The sequence below is a fragment of the Eurosta solidaginis genome, chromosome 3, assembly GCF_040869045.1.
Source record: "Eurosta solidaginis isolate ZX-2024a chromosome 3, ASM4086904v1, whole genome shotgun sequence".
In the NCBI taxonomy this organism is placed as follows: domain Eukaryota; kingdom Metazoa; phylum Arthropoda; class Insecta; order Diptera; family Tephritidae; genus Eurosta; species Eurosta solidaginis.
Window position 1 is genome coordinate 258617615 of NC_090321.1, and position 22155 is coordinate 258639769.

The following is a 22155-nucleotide window of genomic DNA, read 5'->3' on the forward strand; positions in this document are numbered from 1 at the left end:
TTTATGCCTATAAATGCCCAAAATTCACTTCTTGTAAATTCAAGGTTTTGTTTTTTTGTACCGCATATAAATTCGAATTAAATATAATTCCTTCCACAAAAGGCTCCATATATGATAGGAAAACTTGCGTTGGCGTTTCCATATCGTCAAAAAACCCAGTTCTGGTCTCTCTGCACAGTCAAATTGTGAAACCACGGTGGTTTTATCAATTTTTTTTCCATTTTCGCAATGGTTCTCCAAAAACTGTGCTTCTCACGTTTTCTGGCAATATGTTTGTCACTTCATTATTTTACTGAATTTGATTTAGGACTTCAATCAAAAACTGATCTTCCTCGTTCGGTAAAGTCATCATCTCTTCATCTTCATCTTCATCATCACTCTCGATATCCGTATCTTGCTTATTACCGATTGGAATTTCTTCCAAAATGCAAAAATCTTCGGTGAACTCCAGCCATTATCCACTAGTATCTGTAAAAAGCTGTATATAAAAATCAGAAAATACAAAGACAACAAAGCCCGACGGTACTTAAAAGTCTCCTTCGGAAAATCAAAGATCACTGGTAAACAAAAAAGTAAAGTTCTTTGTATCTTCAAAACTAAACAATATATTCACAAAACTTATACTTTCTTTTTTATTTAGTAGAGATATTTTAAGAATTTAGCAAGATATAATTAAAATAATATACCACTTCTAATTTGTGACCGCATTATGGAAAACACTTACTTGAAATGAGCATAGAAAGCAAAGAATCCACGAATTTTATTAAAAATCCCGTTATATATGTTCTTTGTTTGTACTTTAAAGTGCCGTTGGTCTGCATAATGTAAAAAACTTACTGATTGCTTTTAAGGTAGGAAAATCAGAAGTGTTACTGGAGAGTACCGTCAGACAACAAGGGGTCAAAGAAGCTATCGCGACCCCAGCGGGTTAGGGGATCAGAATATATCCGCGGTAGGTATGCCTGTCGTAAGAGGCGACTAAAATACCAGATTCAAGGGGCTGTGTAGCGCAACCCTTCAGGTTGCCAGCGCAATATATAGCTTCTCCAAACCCAATTGTCAACCTCACCTATCCGCGGCGAATCCTGTTTCACTAACAGACGAGGCTCTGGCGACCCCAAGCACCTCATGGAACTTGGGGGTAGGGAGGGAGGGAATGGCCTGAAGGTTTAATGTGGCCACATAAATCGTTCCCGAGATGGTCGGGCTAGTACCTTAATGGTGCTATGGTACCGGAGCGTACCGGATTTGTATCCGGCAAAGGACCATCACATCGATGACACTCCCCAAAGCCTTCGGGGAGCAACTTTATCGCTACAACAACAACAACAACAGAAGCTATCGCGACTGTTGGCAACCTGAGTGACTGTCGGCCTCCTCTTAAAGAGGTCTTGAGTAAAACAAGCTGTTCGACTGAAGTTTTCAAACCAATTAAGTTTATATGCTTATCATATTGAATTACTAATTCAAATGTTATTTGCTAAAACATCGTGTTTAAAGTAATCAGACGTATCGACAGTAACTTTGTTACACAGTGGGAAATTTAGTAATACATTTATCTCAAATTAAACCCTTTCACAAGTAGTTACGTACAACTAACTAACAATTGTTATCAGGCGATTATGGAGGATGAACTGCATGTGGATGATGAGGGTATTCACTGATGCATGGAGCACTCAATAATCGTTTTATTTTATATTTTGCGAAAGTCTAGTCCAAAAAACTTGATAATATACTTAATTCAATATATTTTTTATGTAATCCGCTTTTTGCCTATTCGCTCTTTACCACAATTTATCATTGAAAACAATTTCTTTAAATATACAATCTTGTTTGGCAATGCTAACCATTGATTTCTTGGATTTTGCAGCATCTTGCACCTTTTCTCTTACTTCACTAGCTTTTACATCGTTTCGTAAATAAAATAAGCGTACAATGTGATCTTCACTTAACGAGGGATAATTGCCCAAAAGTGTGTGTAGATCCAAGACCAATAATTCAATATCTCCAGATAATAAAGCTGATAAAGTTGGTATCAAATCCAATGGCGAATCGCTCATCACTGTAAGGTTGGGTGCAATTTTCTCGAAACATTGCTTAAAACGTTTTGCTTCCTGATTGATTTTAGTTGTGATTGCCTCGCATTCTGTGCGTGACTTTGATAGGCGTTTAGAGAGTAAAGCCCGTATATAACGTTTTGCCAGAATTTTTTGTGCTTCGCTAATTACCATTTCAAAATTGGCCGGACGTAAATGTTTATAATCCTATTTGAAAATAAGAAAAATATAATTAAAAAAAACAGACTTATACAAACTAAGTAACCGAAAAATACACATATTTCGATTTGGAAATTCATGTGGGTTTGCTTTTAGAAAAAGTGAAAGGGTCAAAAAGTATTAAATTGATATAAAGAGTGAAATATCAAGATACACGCAACACCAACCATCTCTTTAATTGTAATGTGGAACCCAGGCCTCAAACACCCCTCTCATTATGGTCCACCCCTGTTGAAACAGCAAGTTTCCTTGGACTCCCGTTAGAGGATATTGATGACAATTTGTGATCGGTCGCACCTATTGGATGGGGCGAAGCACTGCTACAACAACAACAACAACAACACGCTACTATTTTTAACAATAATTCCTTTGGGGTAGGATGTTCCAACGCTAATCCATACTGAATCCGCCTTGAGATGTCCCCTCTTAAAAATGTAACGGTCCGCGAGACAAAAACACTATCCCAAAAAAAAAAAGATTTTTTTAACGATTTATTAGAAACTGGTAGGTTAGGTTAGGTAGCGATGGCTGAGCTGGACAGTATGGTAACAGGCCACTATTTAGGCCACCAATGGGCCCATAAACATAAATATAAAAGAGGACCCCTACCCTGCCTAAAGCGGGTCGAACCACTTCGTGGAATTTATATATTTTGCTAGAGCCTTGACTTCATGACTAGAGACCTCAGCAAGGTCATGTAGAGAAGGTTTACCAAGGATGGCCAACCTACGCCTACTAAGCGGTGGACACTGACAGAGAAGGTGCTGGACACTCTCCTCGTCCTCTGCAACTGCGACAATAGTCGAAGGTCATTACCCCCATTCTGGCACCATGCGTGCTTATTAAACAATGACCTGTTATAACCCTTATCAGGGACGATAGAACTGACTTGCTTCTGACGGGGCCCGCGATTTAGAAGTAATATGACATTTTTTTTAATACAGGAGAGTCTTTAGTTGTTCCATGTGCAATTTTTAAGCCGAATTTCAAAAGCAACGAAAATCTGCATTTCGTTTTAATATTATAGTGAAGTGTGAAAAATAAAAATCTAAATATATAAAAAGAAAGGCTAAAATATGTGTTAGTTGGTCGCCGGTGTTTGAAGAGATGCGTCGGTCGATTTTGTTCAAACTTTCACACAAGTTGCGTAAACCTCACGCGGTAGTTACTACAGGTACAGGGTCTCGAGATATAGGCCAAAACGTGGGCCAGTGAATGCCTAGACAGTGTTTATACAATATGGATATCAAATGAAAGCTGTTGATGAGTGTTTTAGTACAGAGTAATATATTATCCAGAGACGGACTGGGACTGCGATTAGGACTAGGACTGGGACTGAGATTCGTAGTGGGACTGGGACTGGAATAAAATACATACCACCCTCTGGGACAGGCAATAAGGGATGCAGAAGAAGGAGGGCAGAGTCAGGCTGAAAAAGCTGGTTTTCATCTCAAATTGGATTCATTCCGCTCCCTAAAAGTAAACCCCAAATGCAAAAATATACCTGAAAATAATCCAACAAAGTTACACATATAGTATCGACTGATATTGTTGAGCCCAACCATTTTAAGGTGAACAAATCATTGAAGTGCCTTTCCATATCGAGAAAAGCTTCTTCGAGCAAATAGCTTGTAGCGTGTACACGAATACGTTGGAATGTATTTAATAATTTTTCAAAATCTTCATAATGTTCGGTGCGCGATTTAGGCCAGTACAATTGTTTCATTTGTTGTGCCAATTCGACCATTTGCTGACTATTATTAACAATAGTTATAATATAGTGTGTAAAATATTTTATTTGATCGCGATTTCGAAAATGGTGTTCTTTCAATTCAATAACATTTTTCAAATAGGATTGGCCGAAAACTTCCACTTGCTGTATGCTCATCACCAATGCTTTAAATGTTAGTTCAGAGTGTATAGTGTTTGTTACTTGTAAATGTTGATCGATCATTTGGAATATAATAACCGGCGCTGATGTGTGGTAATATTGTTCTTGTTCAGGTGGTTGATCCGAAAACCATTCTTGTTTTTCTGTTTCTGCTGTTTTAGTCATCCATTCCTGATAGTTTCGTTGCATATTACGTAGATAATCATCTTCTAGTGACTTTAAATGTTCCGGACGTAATAATGGCCCAACAATTTCTTGTATATTGACTCTTAGATCAGGATGTGACATAAGTTCCACGCCAGGATAGGTATTCATTACCCAAGATAACATTGAGACATATTCATTACCCTCAAGTCCAGATTTGGCAATGTTGTCGAGCTAAAAACAATATGGTTATCATGTTGAGGATTAAATAAAATTTAAGCAAAAAATAAAAAATTGATTACTTAATTTGGGAAAAATTTAACCAACGAGAAATCAGGACGGACAAGGTGATAGTTACAATAACTAATAGTAATTGGTTTATTGTTGTGCTTCTAAATATACCGCAATGCAATAACCTACTTTTCCTGAAGAACTTGCCAAAAACAAAAAAAAAAAAATGTCTTTGCTACACCAAACAGTGTTTAAAAAACTGTGTGAGCTGTCATGTTATTTGATTTTGTTTGTGCTTGCGCTTTTCAGAGAAACAACAGTCGGGTTCGCCAGAGCCTCGTCTGTGAAACAGGATTCGCCACGGATAGGTGAGGTTGACAATTGGGTTTGGAGAAGCTATATGATGCGCTGGCGACCTGAAAGGATTGCTCTATACAGCCCCTTGAATCTGGTATTTTAGTCGCCTCTTACGACAGGCATACCTACCGCGGGTATATTCTTACTCCCTAACCCGCTGGGGGCCTATTGCGTTCTAACGTCGCGTTGTTTAAATGCTTTCTAAATTACATATATAATGAATTAATAATTTAAAAATTGCTTAAAAATTGATTTCATACGTAAAGGAATTCGGTTACTCCCCGCCATATAACGACACAAAATTAATTTAAGCTACAGCTAAGAACTTACATATGAAGATAGACCTTCGTGATACATTTTAACATATTCGTTGAAGATGTTATAATGCGGCGGAAAACATGGTACACACAAGGATTTAACAACTCTTAAATCTTCCAATATAATTTGACGTAAAATTTCCAAATCACGCACAAGCCACATTTTATTATCCACACGTTCTTCTAATTTCGATCCTTCTATACGTGTTACAACTGCCTCTTTCAACATATTGAAGGCCATAGAGCGCCATTCTTTTGGTCGTCCAGGTGGTAGAAAGCCTGTTACTTTTTGTTGTTGTAAAGCAAATTGATCATTCTTTTCCTCGCGTTCGATTATACGTAGTGCTGTTACTATTACGGTAGGTTCCTTACGTACAGTATTTAATGTGCGGCTTAAAATGAGTCTCAATTTCTTTTCAAGTGCCTGTGATACAGTGTCTACTTTCTTGAAATGTGTTTTTAATGTAATTTTATCGGATGCATGTTGCTTTGGTTGTTTATGCAATTCGTATAATAAATCATCACGTGAATTTTCTAAGTCAGCCAAACATTGATGGGCATTCAACAATTTATCCTCGTCGATAAGTGTCATAGTCTTTTGTACGCTGGCTTCCACATTATATATATGTTTAAGATTTTCCATTGCTGTGGCGTATTGTGAATGTTTTGTATTCTCTTCGCGCACAACTTCCAGTGCGTCATACATTTCGGGCACACCTTGTAATAACCGATCTACCTCCTGCATACGTTTTCGAACTTCTCTTACATCTTGTAAACATGTCTCCAATTGCTTCAAGCCAACGCGTACTCCATCCAATTGATTCTGCATACCAGTTTTTAGTAACGCCTCCACTGAAGCCTTTTTTCGTGCAACACGATGACGAAATTGATCCACTTTCTCTAGCTGACCTGGCCGCTGTAGCATATTTTTTATATCTCTCAATGCTGCTTGTCGCGCCTCTTCTTCTAATTGCTGTAAATCCATACTACAGTAGTTCTCAAATTATTACAAGGGAGTTATTTATTATAAACCGAAACAGCAAAATTTTTTATCAAAATACTAGAGATTCTAGGCAACCGATTTCCTTTCGATCGTAGCGATAGTTTAGTATCGATAAATATGGAGGTTCTTTAATGGCCGAGCCACAATGTTGTTTTTCATATAAATGCCTTCAACGCAATCTTATGTATTCCAGTAATATCGCCACAATCAACCAAGGTCTTGCGTTTGTAAATATAATGGATCTTCAGACTTGGCAATTGAAGTTTATTTCGCCTTGCTTTTGCATCTATTGTTACGTCCCAATAAAGCGTGATCCAGATAAGGATAGAAATTTAACATGAAATGCAACAGCAAGTTGCATTTGCATGTTAAATCTCTATCCGTATCTAGATCACGTTTCATTGGAACACGGGGTATACGAAAATCTTCATTGTGGTTTGGCGGAAGATAATCAGTAACATCATGCATCATCAAATTTTGCAAAATTTTACTTATTTAAATCAAGATTTTTTACTTTTCGCATTTTATCGTCAGTGTGAAAAAATCCTTAATAATTATAAGACGGTAGAAAAGTATGTTGGAATTAAAATTTTTGACAGATATGAAAAAAAATTTCACCACAGTTAAAAGATATCTCACTATAACACTTTGATACTCTTTGACACATGCCTTAAAAACAGTTTAGTATTGTTTTGAGTTTGAGCAGCGTCAATCAGTAGCAATTTACTATATTGAGAAATCATTGTACTATGTTAAAAGTTTTCCCCATTGGCAATCTGCAAGTACGAGAACTTATACTCACCTCGTAGTTTTCAAAAATTTTCATTCCACGATACATTTATATCGATTGGCACATGTGCTTGGTAGAATTTATTGTGGTTTGGTACTTCACTTGCATTATTTTTGAAGGGGCTTTTTTACCCAAGCAATTTTTTTTGTCAATTTTATGACGTTCAACCATCAATTGCTTTTTTATTTGAGTGTTCAAGAAAAAGTTCTTCCAAAGATTTATGGACCTCTACGCGTTGGCGAGTACCGAAGAAGATTTAACTGTGCGCTGTACGAGCGTTACGCAGACATAGTCAAGCGAATTAAAATGCAGCGGCTTGGCTGGATAGGGTATGTTATGCGAATTACAGATGACGCTCCGGCTAAGAAAGTGTTTCTATCGGAAGCCGCCTATGGAAGCAGAGGTAGAGGGCGGCCCCAACTCCGCTAGAAGGACCAGGTGGAAAGCGATTTAAACAACCCAATTGACGCCGGTTCGCAGAGAAAATAAGCGACTGGTGCGCCGTGCTAGACGGACATAATCGCTTAAACGGTTAAGCGCCAATTAAGTAGGAAAGTAAGAATCAAAGAGGAACATAAAATGTAAAAAATTTACCAAAAAATGTATTCGGGTAAAATGGACATTACCTCCATGTCAAACCCGGTTACTTTTAAAGACTCTTGTATTACACGTATCTAAGTAAGAATTGACATCACTAAAATATATTGTGACAATTAGTGAAAATTATTTGCAGAAATTTGTGCGGAGCAACAAAAAATTTAAAAAAACTACTGCAGAAGTGGAGAAAACAGGCAAGTAAACTTATTTATGTTTTCTTTAATATTATGTTAATAACACTTCCAATTTACAGAAAATCGAGAAATCCTCCAAGAAAATACTTTATGTGCTGGAGAAAGCGGCTAATGAAAATATGAGTAGTTTGTTAATGAACCCCATTTAATTCTAGTTCAAAAACTTTCTTTATATATTTTTGTAGACGTATTTCAATAGAAAGGACGACCTGCCTTCGAAAAAACTTTAAGAAGATGTATAGGACTGAGCCACAACAGGTGGCGACAAAAGCAATTATTTCTTAGCCGAGCCGCTGCCAACGAGTGAGAAAATTTTTTCAAGCCTTTAGGTACTTTCGACTAATTTATTATTAATTAATTACTTGTTTAACTTTGTTATTTGTTTTAGTACTAGTATTACCTATTTCACTATTAATATCTTTAATAATGCATTGGTTTATTGAATGAATTAATTCATTTTTATAAAAAAAAATTTAAGTGTTATTTTTTTCGTTTTAAATGCGTTAGGAATATCAGATAAGTACAACAGCTAGATAATATGTTATTTTTGCCATAACGCTAACGCATAGCTTTTAACATTCGCTGCTGTATAAATCATGTTATATATGACATATGAATAGCATATTGAAAAGAGAAAAATATATGAAAGCTTAAAAGCAGGATTTAGTGAACATAAAAGAGATGGCTGCTCACATGTACAGAAAAATATACGTGAGGATTTGTCACTCTATCTTAAGAAACTGATGTAAACTTTTTGAATTTCTCACGCACAGTTTTTGTAGCACTACGGATAGTTTAATGCAATATATAACAAGTAGCGTTCTAACTGGGAAGCCAGTGTGGCCTTATTGCCATTTTCAAAACATGGTTGTTGTAATTTTATTAGGCTGTACCTAAAAACGCGCAAAAGAGTGCGTACCGTGGCATGTTTCCACGGTTCAGGCAACCACCCGGACTTGGCATGGCGTAGCCCAGGGGTATTTAAATAAGCGCAGCCGAAGGCCGCCAACTCGGAAAGCTGTTCTGCACATAAAGGAAACAAATACCAGGTGTTCTGCGCAGAATTACTGTTAATTTGCCCAAAATTAAGTTTTGGTATACCAGGAACAGGACAGTTGGTATTGCATTGATGGGACTAAGGATATTATATATAATTTTAAATGAAAGCTTAAATTATTTCCCATCTACCAAACTATATTTTCATATATTTAAAACAGCAATTAAATTAAAAAAAAATTAAGTTTTTAAGAATTTTGATATGTTTTTTAAAAAATTATATTATTTCAGGAAATTCTTTGCAGTTATATACTTAAGATATACATCACATGAAAGGTATTGGAAATACATATCCAACGACGTCAAAATTTTGAAAATCGGTTCAATACTTTAGAAGTAATTTAGATTAAAAAAAGCTTATTATGAACTTTGACCTTTAATAACTTTTGTTGTTGTTGTTTGCCCCACAAAAAAAATATACCGTTATGTTTATTTTATTAATACCTATCGATCTCAATTTTTGGTTTTTTTATATCAGCATTGTCCGTATACTGCACTTGTTCCAAAAATTTATTTAATTTCAGCAACTTTTATACCAATAAGGCAATTAATGATGATTAAAAAAGTTTCTGTGTTGCTGCTGCTGCTGGTCTGCTGCTTCGGTTGCTGTTTTGCTGCGCTTGCTGTTCTGCCATGAAAGGTTGGCTTTCCATGAAAGGTGTTTGCTGTTTTGTTGTTTTTTTTTGGCTTACGGTGGTTTGCCGCTATGCTGGTAGCGTGGCTAGGGCCGTTATCAGTGGCATGGCTAGTGCCGTTTTTTTTTCTTTACCAATTTTTGGTACAGTTTTTTTCAAAAGTATACTTGAGTGTTTTTGTTGTAATTAATATATTATCTCTGTTTTCCGTTAGTTTCATTATTATTAGTTAAAACAGTTTCTTATTAATTCCGTCTTTTAATTAGTTTTTGTATTATACGTGTCTATATGTTCTTTACATGTCTTTTAAATTATAATAATTTTCCACTAGCCACTGCCATACACCACCAACACTGCTTTTTCTTGAAAATTTTAGTAATTTTTCGTTGTTGATTTAAATGTTTGTATATTTTTTTTTGCAATTTTGATTTGGTACTTTTTTTGTAGATTTTTTTTTTTTTTTTAATATTTTGTAATTTTTTTGTAATGGTTTTTTTGAATTTTATAATTTTTTTTTTTGTAATTTTTAAATGTTTTTAATTTTTTTTTAATTTTCCCCATATTTGTAGGGTTTTTCTAAATTTTTGTAGATTTTATAGTTTTTAACATTTTTTTTGTAAGATTTTTGCATTTTTATATTTTTTTTTTTGTAGATTACAAAATTTTCATTCTTTCGCAAAATTTTTATTTGTTTAATTCATTTTCAATTAACTTGTTTTTAGGGTTTTAGCATTTTAAGATTTTTTTTAAATTTTTTTCAGTTTTTAAGAGGTCTGCCTCTTCGCCACTATGGCCACCATTGCAAGGCCTGGCGTCACGGTCGTCATATAAGGTGTCCATCGTGGACACTATGAAATATTGTTGTTCTGTGCACACACTGCTACCCACACACACGCAACTGTTATCGACACTTACTCTGCCTTTTGTTTCTTTAGTTAAATAAATGTTTGTTTACTCTTTTTTTTAATTTAATGGTTTTATGTAAACTTTGTTCTTTACACGTTTTAGGTCTTAGTTGTGCACTTAGTTTCTAGATTCTTCTTTTAACTTCTTCTTTTAATTTCTACTGTTAACTTAGACTTTCCAATTAATTCGCCTGTGTATAATTTGCCGGTTCTATCTCAACTGTAAAGCGGGAGTCATTGGTGTCGTATGTCGTATCGCTGTAGTCGTATCCCTAACGTAATCAGCTGTTTATCGTTACGACGGTAAACCAAAAACCAATTGGTTGGCTACGATACGGTTACGACCTTAGCGGCACCAATAATCGATTGCATTGATTCTCATAAGGTTGGTCGAATCAGCTGTTAAAGGGTTACAGATACGGTTACCGATAAAGCACCAATGTCTCCAGCTTTCCAGCTTAAAATGTACCCATGCTGCGTTGCCATTTTTTCATATTGATGAATGCAATTGCCACAGCTGAGTGCAAATGGCATCGCTGTCAGCTGTGGGAGTGTTTAGTGCGTAAAGGCGGGTAACGCAGTGCGCTTATAATACATTTGTCAAAAAAAAATTTGTATGAGTATCGGTAGTGGTGCTTATGTTGAGTTCAACCGTATCATTTTTTTTTTGGTGCAAATAATAACTATAGGGGTAATTCCACGTCAAAAGGTACTCAGAAGGGTATACTATGCAGAAGGACATCACTGTGGTGGTAGCCTTTGGCTAGGAAATGGCTTCAATTTTGCCGCCGAAAGGACGTAGTGAATCTCAAAACAGCATGCATATGTGAAGTGCATTTCACTCCACCCACCTTTAGGTGGTCTTGCAAGCTCAAAGTGATGTTCAAGCTCGTTGTCTGATATGCATACATCATTATCTTATCAGCATTCTGTCGCCCTTTACATTAGGTGGTCTTGCAAGCTCCAAGTGATGTTCAAGCTCGTTGTCTGATATGCATACATCATTATCTTATCAGCATCCTGTCGCCCTTTACATTAGGTGGTCTTGCAAGCTCCAAGTGCTGTTCAAGCTCGTTGTCTGATATGCATACATCATTGTTACATAGTAAATATTACATACGCAATGAAAATGCGGACAAAAAAAAACAACAACAAACAAAAACTTATTGAGCTCATTTGTATTCGGTGTTATGTATGCCTGTTTAAGAGCGCGTGAATCAACGCAAGGTTATCAAGTTCAGTTAAAGGTCCAAAAAGGGGACGGTCACATATTTCGTTAATTCAAAGTGAAGAGCTAACTGCAAGGCATTCGAGGACGGAATGGTAAGAGCATCTCATCGTAGTGGCTAATCATAGAGGCGCGCACCCACATTCGTGTTGATAGTTGTTTGTTATCTCGGTTGGAATGCTGAATACCGGTAAACGATTCCCTGCTCAAATGCCTTCGCTTCAGGCTTTTGTTTAAGCAAATTCGTTTAGATCAAGTATCCCTTTCCTAAACCACTATATTACACTACACGTATACACATACATTTGAATTTGTACATATTCGTTCTCAAACGCGAGATGAAGTAAGTTTGAGTTAAAGCACTGATGAAGGTGATCGGGTGTAGTAATAACTGAAGAATCGGAGAACTTAGCATAGGTCGATTTAGTTGTATAAAAGCACGGCTGATGCATGCCGCTCAATGTGCATTAGGAATATAAGCTATTAGGTGCGATGACACCTGTAAATATGAAATTTAACCTTGTCGTAGATATAAGCTATTACTAAATAAATAATGAATTGCTAAGGATGAAGATGTAGTGTGTGGTGAATGGGGGATGTCGGGGTGATCTGTTGGTAATGGACAGACGGACGTGAGGACAGGTATTTACTATGGGGCCAGCCAGTGGTGGCCATGGCGGGCAATGTTAGGGGGGAGTTGTGAAGGCAGATGGGCCTGCCTCGATTGTATGGAGGCGAACTGCAGGACGACGGCGACGAGGTACCATGGTTGAGGTCAGGTGAGTAAGGGGGTTATGTTAGTGGCAGCAAAGGGGTACGATTTTTTTTATTGTTTCTGCGGTTTACCTAAGCGGTTTTTGACACCTATGATGATTGCAAAACCCACCCCATCCGGCGAGCTAAGTCGATAATGCAAGCGTACCCAGCTGATCATCGTGCCCTATTTTCCTTTCGGGGGAACTTGATTGCGGCAACGTGGGTAACAATAGAAAATGGCGCCCAACGTGGTGGCCACGTGAAGTGGCTTCCACACATTTCGGAATTAGATGAGGACCAATACCGTGATATATCGCTCGTCTAGACAGGGACGTAAGTAGACAGGGGGAGCAACGTTGACAGCTTACTAGGCTGTGGTTGGTGCCTTGTAAATGTGTCAACGCTGTTACATAATTTTTCTTGTTATTTTCTTGAGGGAGGGTCGGCTACTAACTATCGGGTCATTGTTCGATTTTTATGAGGTAGATCCTCTGGCAGAGTGGGTGTTTAGATGGAGAGGTGGCTACTACCTATGGGCTTAGTAAGAGAGCGTTCGTATGAGGTAACTTCCCATGGACACGCACTGAGGGGACCTCGTGTCCAGCCCATTAGGATGAGGGTCAAGTCCTTTTGGTTGTGGACACTGGTTCTGGGGAGACGATATTTATAAAATTGGGGGGTAAGGCGACGGGACAGGACTGAGTAGTCAAGATAGGTCACCCTAAGCTAAGTTCATCACACACACACTATTGAGCGTAAATACGTGCTATTCAGAGGATATACATATCAGGGAATTAACACAATTCAAAAATTTTCTATATAACACTACTGCGCTAAAGCGTACATAAACACAAACAAACATTTAACTGGCATTTAACAAAATTTAATTATGCCTAAAAAGGGTAGAAAGAAAAGGGCCGTCACGAGAAGCCAAGTTGATGCTTCGAAGTCGGTGGAGGAGATTGAGTCGGAAGAGGGGGAGCAGTTATCCTCGAACAAGGTTAGTCCAGGGGCATCGGGCTCTGGAAATTCGACACAAAGAATGATCGCCGTTGGGGATGTTGCTACTCCGGAAGCTACTATACTAGATAAAGTGGGGGGCGAGCTTTTACAAAAGTTCGAATCATTATTCTTCCAATATCAGACGGAAGTTAATCGCACAACGGCTGAAGCTATAGGCGAGGCCATAAACGGGATGCGAAAGGAGCTCAAGTCACTGGGGGAACGAGTCTCGAAAGTCGAGAAGCCTTGCGAGGGCCCTCGGGCAGACGCGAATTGTGGTCTCCCGGAAACTGACGTTCTTTCCGCATCGGCGGGATGCGAAGAGACAAGGGGAGAAGGAGAGAGAGAGACAGTGGACCAGGTGGAGCTCACCGGCCGTCGGCTCTTTACTCCATCTCCGCAGAAAAGACATTCTTACTCGGTTAGTAACAAGAACAAGTTCAAAACCATCAGGGACTGGGGGTTGAAGTACGACGGTGGTGCCAAATCAATCCCTATAGAACGGTTTCTGTTTAGAGTGGAGACTCTAAAAAGACAACACGCAGTCTCGTCTGAGGATCTACATGCCAATTTTCACCTGCTGTTGAGCGGAGCTGCCCAAGAGTGGTTTTGGCTGTATATGGAGGAACACGCTGGTCTGGAAGGAGATGCTTTTGCTCACCTGCGTGAGGCGCTCGTTGAGCAGTTCCGCAAGGCGGACTGTGACGAGGAAATTCGTCAAGCGATGAACGAAAGGAAGCAGGATCATCGCGAATCATTTGACGAATTTTACGCGTGCGTGAGGGGCATGGCGTTGACCATGAAAACCCAGATGCCAGAACGGAGTTTGGTGAGTCTCATACGCAAGAACTTGAAGGCGAAGGTGAAGAATATCGTGTTTGGTTGTCACATAACAACGCTCGCGGAGTTGAAAGCGGAGTGCAGACGTGCAGAGAAACATTTCGCGGACCAGGAGCGAAAGTTTGAGACGAGAAGGGGCGTCGATGAAGTTGACCTAGTCCGGGAAGAGGTCGGCAAGGATGAGGATCGGCGAGTAGTAGAGGCACTGGAAAAACGAGGACGCGCGATGAATGCAAGGGAAAGCTCAGCAAGGCCATCAGACGCGGCCAGAAGGAAATATGATGAACAGGGATGTGACTCACACTTCCACGAACTGCGGTGTTACAAATGCGATAAGACAGGTGCTAGGCTAGTACCGTGCGAGAAGTGCGGGGAGGAAAACCGTCTTCCTGGCGGAAGCACCGGGTCGTCTCGCCAGGAAAAGAAGATCCCGGAGACCCAGCAGCAGTCAAATCCATTTTAAAAGCAGTTGCCTCAACACCTAAGGTGGAATGCAAACCGGCGGTGACACCATTCAAGACATTGGAGGAAAGGGAGAAACAGTACCGAGAAGCAAGAAAGAAGATATTTGGGACTGTGGGATATAGCGAGAAGACGTGGAGTACCGGAGCCACAGGGAGGAATACGAAAAAGATCAAGGCATTGCGTAAGAAGGACGAGGAACGAAAGCGGCTGAGAAAAGCGATGACGTCGACCATAATAAAAGACGAGGTGGACCGAAGACCGTATGCGGAGGTCATAGTGGGAGACATTCGGATGCGCGGACTGTTAGACAGCGGGGCTTCAGTCAGCTGTCTGGGAGGACCCGCCATCGGAAGATTGGACCTGGAGGGCGTCGTTGCTATGGATGAGCAGCTAAGAACAGCGGACGGAAAGGGACAGGCAGTTGTGGGAAAAGTGAGGCTGAAGATAAGCTGGCGTGGCAAGACAAAGTGTTTAGATGTGTACCTGGTGCCCAGCTTAAAGCAGGAATTATACCTAGGGATAGATTTTTGGGAGGCATTTGGATTATGGACGTCGGAAATAGCGGAAATTGACATTGATAGTTCAGGTATGGTGGAACTGACCCCAAAACAAAAGATGGAATTGCAGCGGGTAAAGTCATTATTTCCGTCATCGGCAGAGTTGGGATTGGGCAAAACACACTTAATGGAGCACATTATCGAGGCACATGACGAGACCACACCTATCAAGCAACGCTATTACCCGATGTCTCCGGTAAAGCAGAAACTGGCCTATCAGGAAATAGACAGAATGCTGGAGCTCGGAGTAATAGAAGAGAGTGATAGTGCTTGGAGCTCGCCTATAGTGCTTGTCCAAAAACCCGGAAAGAACCGACTTTGTGTAGATATGCGCAAGTTGAACGAATGCACGAAGAAGGACGCTTACCCGACCCAGCATGTCGAGGGCATCCTTAGTCGGCTACAGGATACCTACTTCATAACGGGGACCGATCTGAAGGATGCCTTTTGGCAGATCCCGTTAGCGAAGGCGGCACGCGAAAAGACGGCCTTCACAGTCCCCGGGCGTCCACTGTATCACTTCAAAGTAATGCCATTCGGGCTGTGTAATGCCAGTCAGCGACTTTGCCGATTGATGGATCGCGTCATTCCCTCAAGGCTACGAGAAAATGTATTTGTATATATTGATGATTTGCTGATATGCTCGCCGGACTTCGAGACGCATCTGCAACATCTCGCGGAGGTCGCGGAGTGTCTATCGAAGGCAGGGCTCACCATCAATCTGCTAAAGTCACATTTCTGCCAAAAGGAGATAAAGTACTTAGGTTTCATAGTAGGGCAAGGAAAGGTGAAGACGGATCCAATCAAAGTGCAGGCTATGTTAGATTTTCCGGTTCCGAGTACCACCAAGCAGCTGCGACGATTTTTGGGCTTGACAGGGTGGTACAGAAGATTCATCCCGAACTTTGCGACAAAGACCGCACCACTTACGGACTGCCTCAAGAAGAAGAAGGAGTTTGAGATGACGGCCGAGGCCGTAGAGGCTTTCGAACAACTCAAGCTGGAGCTGACTTCGCCAAAGGTGCTCATGAATCCAGACTTTGGGAAACGTTTTTATGTCCAGTGTGACGCATCCACCACGGGCGTAGGAGCAGTGCTATTTCAGTTGGACGAGGAAGGCAATGAGCGCCCTATTTCGTACATCTCGCAGAAGTTGAACGTGGCCCAGCGGAATTATACAATTACGGAGTTGGAATGTCTGGCTGCGGTCAACAGTGTGAAGAAATTTCGCCCCTATATCGACGGAACTCCATTCACTATCATCACAGACCACATGAGCCTGAAATGGCTCATGGGTCAAAAGGATCTGGCAGGTCGTCTGGCGCGCTGGAGTCTCAGGTTGCAAGCGTACGATTTTGACATCGTGCATCGCAAGGGCACCCAGAATGTGGTGCCGGACGCGCTCAGTAGAATGCACATGGGCGAAATCGATGTCAGAAGCCTTTCGACGGACATCTCACTAGAGGACGCCGAGTTCAAGTCAGACACCTATCGGGACTTGGTAAGAGTCACGAGTTCCAATGCAGAGAGACTGCCTGACGTGAAGGTCATACGCGGTATAATTTATAAGAGAGACGGGTTCAGGAGAGAAGAGGATGATGAGGAGGGCCTTTGGAAGATATGGGTACCGGAGGGTCTTCGCGAGACGCTGCTGAGGAAGATGCATGATGGACCGGCAGCCGGTCATGGAGGCATAGCCAAAACGCTCAGGCGCTTGAGGGCCAGATACTATTGGCCAGGAGTGGTGACCTCGGTCAAAAGCTTCGTAGGAAACTGCGACATTTGCAAACGCTGTAAGACCTCGAACACCACAAGCCGACCTCTCATGGGCGGACGGACAGTGACGGACAGAGCGTTCCAGCGTCTATACGTGGATTTTTGCGGACCTTATCCGCGATCTCGAGACGGAAACAGTTACGTGTTTGTGGTGCTGGATCACTTCTCCAAGTTTCTGTTCCTGAAGCCCATGAGGAGTGCCACGGCGAAGGAGGTGGTTCGTTACCTTGAGGCGAATGTATTCCATGTATTCGGAGTGCCCGAGGTTATCCATTCCGACAACGGGCGTCAGTTCGTATCGGAACTGTTTGCGAGCTTCCTGAATAGCTATGGCGTGAGACATGTTCGGACGGGGGTGTATTCCCCACAAGCGAATGCCTCAGAGAGGGTGAACAGATCGTTATTGGCGATAATCCGGTCATACATTGAAGAGGACGACCAGAGGTCTTGGGACAGTAAGGTGTCAAGGGCAGCTTTTGCACTGCGCAGCGCGGTGCATGAGGCGATTGGAGCGGAGCCATACAGGGTTGTTTTCGGGCAGACAATGGTCCAACATGCGGAAACTTATCCGATACTGCGAGCTTTGGGCGAGGCCGCTGACTCGGAGACTGTGATAGCTCCGAAGGATGTGAGGCTCAAGCTGCTAAGAGAAAAGGTAACCAAGAACCTGAGGCTGGCATACGAGAAGGGTCAAAGAGCCTACAACACACGAGCCAAGCCGAGATCGTTCCAGGTGGGTCAATTGGTCTACCGAAGGAACTTCCGCCAAAGTGAGGCAACACAGGGTTATAACGCGAAACTGGCGTCGAAGTTCATTAGAGCGTTGGTAACAAAACGCGTTGGCCAATGCTTGTACCAGTTATCTGACTTACAGGGGAGGTCCATAGGGGTCTTCCATGCCAAAGATCTTAAGATCTGACATAGGGACGTGGGTTCGAGCCCCATACGCGCGGACGTATAGCAAAACATCTTCCTGCTTTTCGAGCTCATCGAATCCCCGTAGCATCTTCGATTAACTCGCCCTGTTGCGAAAGATGTGTTTCGACCTTAGTGGTCAGTCAAAGAAAAGTTTTGAAGTACGATGCAACCTTGCGCGTGATTGTCCAATTCAGTGCAAATGGTTGCTGCGACCAACTTAACTCTGCCACTTCCGGCCTTTTCAACTCCAACCACCAAGCAGAACACACGGCGAAGAATAAACTAGGTAAGATTTGCAATCGAAATTAGAAAAGGGGAGCAGATTCTCATGAATGGCATCTCATTCGACAGATTTGATTCCATCGCCCTACGTAAATGGCAATTCACAAGAAAATACTGTAAAAGATCAACAACACACAGTGTCTCAGCAGCAAAGCCGGCAGAGGAGTCACAAAATTGCAGCCTCACACTGACAGGGCATCGAAGCACTAAGAAGCTTGGAATATTTCCACGGCAATTTGGTGTTGAATACGAACGTGCGCAAGCCAGCGCGAGAAAAGAATCGACGAAACACCAAGTAAGAGAGCAGAGCAGCGTGGACAGACTGTAGGCGCCGGCACAACAGTTCGATCATCACAGCGATTCAACGACAAGAACTCAGCACACGGGAGCAGTATATACAACCAGGTAGTTAGTTTTAAACCAAAAGTTCGGCTGGGGCCATGCGTTGCTAATTAGTTCGAATACACACTTGCTTCAAGCAAAAAACGCTAGTGCAGGCAGAAACGCTTGGTTGAGCGCGCAGCACGGAGTGCTCGCAAACAGTGGCCACTCGCCCGAGCAGCATAATAACACATATATGTGCATAGGGAGTGGGTGGCGGCGCGCTGATCAAAGGGGGTGATTTTTGTGAGAAGGAAAAAGACAAACGCGAATCTATTCGTCAAGAGCAACAGACGTGTCGGTATCCAGCACAAGGAAGCTGGATAGCCAAAGCAGTGGATGAACGGCAGAAAATAACGAGCGCCATATATAATTTTAATGATGCTGTTGTTGTTGTAAGCGGGTTTATTTAAGAGCGACTATTGTTGCGGGCATCGGCGAGGGTAACTATTGTTATAGCGGCAACCGTGAATCTCTTCATCAAAAGCAACTAAACGGTGGCTGGTCGAATTGCTTGTAGCCAGCGCATGGAAGCTAGGAGGTAGTTTAAGAGCGTGCACAATGGTGAAAATATTGTTGATTAATTATTGTGGTTGTTATCTAAGAGTTGTTTGTGAGTGACCACTGTCTTGAGCGTGGGACAGAGGGTGAGTGGTGCGCTTGATATAGAAACATAATAGTAAAGCGCAATGAGCGCTGTGTGCCCCGTTGCTAGTTACCAAAGGCGCCTTAGGGTAATCAGCTGGTGAGGTTTTGTTTGTTTTGCTTGGGTGTCTGTGCCAAGAGATTATGTCTCGCGGTTGTCGCCCCACTCAATCCCTGTCTGATTCCCTCTATTCATACTGACACTACTATTTGCGTGCGCTCACATATAATTCACACTGGCACATTTCACATTTTCATATTCCGGGTGACTCTTAAAACGAATGAATGAACGAAATATGCGGCCGTTGTGTTATGTATGCCTGTTTAAGAGCGCGTGAATCAACGCAAGGTTATCAAGTTCAGTTAAAGGTCCAAAAAGGGGACGGTCACATATTTCGTTAATTCAAAGTGAAGAGCTAACTGCAAGGCATTCGAGGACGGAATGGTAAGAGCATCTCATCGTAGTGGCTAATCATAGAGGCGCGCACCCACATTCGTGTTGATAGTTGTTTGTTATCTCGGTTGGAATGCTGAATACCGGTAAACGATTCCCTGCTCAAATGCCTTCGCTTCAGGCTTTTGTTTAAGCAAATTCGTTTAGATCAAGTATCCCTTTCCTAAACCACTATATTACACTACACGTATACACATACATTTGAATTTGTACATATTCGTTCTCAAACGCGAGATGAAGTAAGTTTGAGTTAAAGCACTGATGAAGGTGATCGGGTGTAGTAATAACTGAAGAATCGGAGAACTTAGCATAGGTCGATTTAGTTGTATAAAAGCACGGCTGATGCATGCCGCTCAATGTGCATTAGGAATATAAGCTATTAGGTGCGATGACACCTGTAAATATGAAATTTAACCTTGTCGTAGATATAAGCTATTACTAAATAAATAATGAATTGCTAAGGATGAAGATGTAGTGTGTGGTGAATGGGGGATGTCGGGGTGATCTGTTGGTAATGGACAGACGGACGTGAGGACAGGTATTTACTATGGGGCCAGCCAGTGGTGGCCATGGCGGGCAATGGTAGGGGGGAGTTGTGAAGGCAGATGGGCCTGCCTCGATTGTATGGAGGCGAACTGCAGGACGACGGCGACGAGGTACCATGGTTGAGGTCAGGTGAGTAAGGGGGTTATGTTAGTGGCAGCAAAGGGGTACGATTTTTTTTATTGTTTCTGCGGTTTACCTAAGCGGTTTTTGACACCTATGATGATTGCAAAACCCACCCCATCCGGCGAGCTAAGTCGATAATGCAAGCGTACCCAGCTGATCATCGTGCCCTATTTTCCTTTCGGGGGAACTTGATTGCAGCAACGTGGGTAACATCGGGGATGCTCGAAATTGTAAATCTAAGTGCAACATTCTATGTTAATGATAATTTTGTTGTGATTTGATGATTATTAATTGGTACATGTTATAATGATGACTATTAGAAAGCTGCTGCTGCTGTATACACCCACACACATTAAATATGTATATTTTTCGCTATGCGTTTTATTTAATATTTATTGCGCTGCGCTAGCAATTGCGTATCCGTTAAATATTTGATACTGTGCACTTTTGCTTCAGCCTTTTGTCGTACGCCCAAGGTATTTAGCATATCTATGTGTGTCGCCTGTAACTGTAATTACTAAACGTGAACTTATATTTATGGTATGATATTTAACAATAATTAAATAGTAAAAACAAAGTACACTTCTTTTTAAACTGTTAGTAAATTATAGAGCGAAATGAGTCCCAAATTCTTTTCTCAAATGTTGTTGTTGTAGCAGTGCTTCGCCCCACCTAATAGTTGCGACCGATCACAAATTGTCATAAATAGCCTCCAGCGGGAGTCAAAGGAAACTTGCTGTTTCAACAGGGGTGGACCATAATGAAAGGGGTGTTATAGGCGTTGGTTCCACATTACAATTAAAGAGAGGGTTGGTGTCATGTGGGGACACACTGCAAGTGGGGCATACATTTTGTATGTCGGGGTTGATTCTGGATAGGTAAGAGTTTAACCTGTTACAGTATCCAGAACGAAGCTCAGCTAGATTGACTCGCGTTTAGTAATTTAAGGTCGAGCTGAAGGTTTGAAAGGAAAGTTCTGGTAAAACTCTCCTAATATTCAGGGAGGGAAACACAGGATGAGGTTAACAACATAAGATTAAAAGTCGTAGAACTGTTATGGAAATGTTTTTTTTTTTTATTTCTATAGCAACACAACATAAATTTGAATGCAAGGTTAAAATCATGAAGTATTTTGTTCTACTAGTGGTTCTATCATACCTCATTTAACGTAAACTGGGAATCAAAAACTCTCAACGGAAGGACTTGTTTGGATGATCCTGCTTGAAATCGATCCCGAGATTATCGGGCTAGTATCTTAAAGGTAATATTTTGTTGAACGTACCGAATTTATGTATATTCGGCAAAGGATTAACAACACAGACCCCGGCGGGTTAGGGGGTCAGAATATACCCGCGGTGGGTATGCCTGTCGTAAGAGACGACTAAAATAACAGATTCAAGGGGTTGTGTAGCGCAACCCTTTCAGGTTACCAGCGCATAATATAGCTTCTCCAAACCCAATTGTCAACCCCACCTATCCGTGGCGAATCCTGTTTCATTAACAGCCGAGGCTCTGGCCACCCCGAACTCCTGATGGATCTAGGGGGTGGGAGGGCGGTATGGCCAAGAAGGTTGCATGTGGTCATAACAAATCGTTCCCGAGATGGTCGGGCTTGGTATCGGAACGTACCGGATCTGCATCCGGGAAACGACCATCAACATAGATAAAACGCCCCAGGGCCTTGGGGAGTGTCCTTATCGCTACAACAACATTAACAACACTGGGATTGAAAGAGTTGTTTATAAAGGGTCGCACATTTGACCTACTACCACAGCAAGGACAATGA

At 41.4% G+C, this 22155-nt stretch overlaps 1 protein-coding gene and 2 long non-coding RNA genes across 3 annotated transcripts; 2 read left to right on the plus strand and 1 right to left on the minus strand.

Moving 5' to 3' along the window:
* Window positions 1–1728: 1728 nt before the first annotated feature.
* Sec6 (Exocyst complex component Sec6) lies at window positions 1729–6322 on the minus strand. The gene is made up of 3 exons (XM_067776104.1): window positions 5230–6322; window positions 3781–4545; window positions 1729–2264 (listed from the first exon to the last, which is right to left on the minus strand). Exons 1-3 carry the CDS (start codon window positions 6199–6201, stop codon window positions 1785–1787), a joined length of 2217 nt encoding a protein of 738 aa, XP_067632205.1. The 5' UTR covers window positions 6202–6322; the 3' UTR covers window positions 1729–1784.
* Window positions 6323–6876: 554 nt separating this feature from the next.
* Window positions 6877–8540, plus strand: LOC137245435 (uncharacterized). Its single transcript, XR_010951325.1, has 2 exons — window positions 6877–7800; window positions 7860–8540. It is a non-coding gene; the product is annotated as an uncharacterized lncRNA (long non-coding RNA).
* Window positions 8541–17053: 8513 nt separating this feature from the next.
* On the plus strand, window positions 17054–20168 carry LOC137245436 (uncharacterized). The gene is made up of 2 exons (XR_010951326.1): window positions 17054–18224; window positions 18290–20168. It is a non-coding gene; the product is annotated as an uncharacterized lncRNA (long non-coding RNA).
* The last annotated feature ends 1987 nt before the right edge of the window (window positions 20169–22155 follow it).

Excerpts from the sequence above, each read along its gene's own strand:
- Sec6 (XM_067776104.1), bottom strand. The coding sequence starts at position 6,201 with ATGGATTTACAGCAATTAGAAGAAGAGGCGCGACAAGCAGCATTGAGA. Across the intron at positions 4,546-5,229 it reads ACGAAGGTCTATCTTCATAT|CTCGACAACATTGCCAAATC; the intron begins GTAAGTTCTTAG and ends TATTGTTTTTAG. Across the intron at positions 2,265-3,780 it reads CTTTGTTGGATTATTTTCAG|GATTATAAACATTTACGTCC; the intron begins GTATATTTTTGC and ends ATTTTCAAATAG.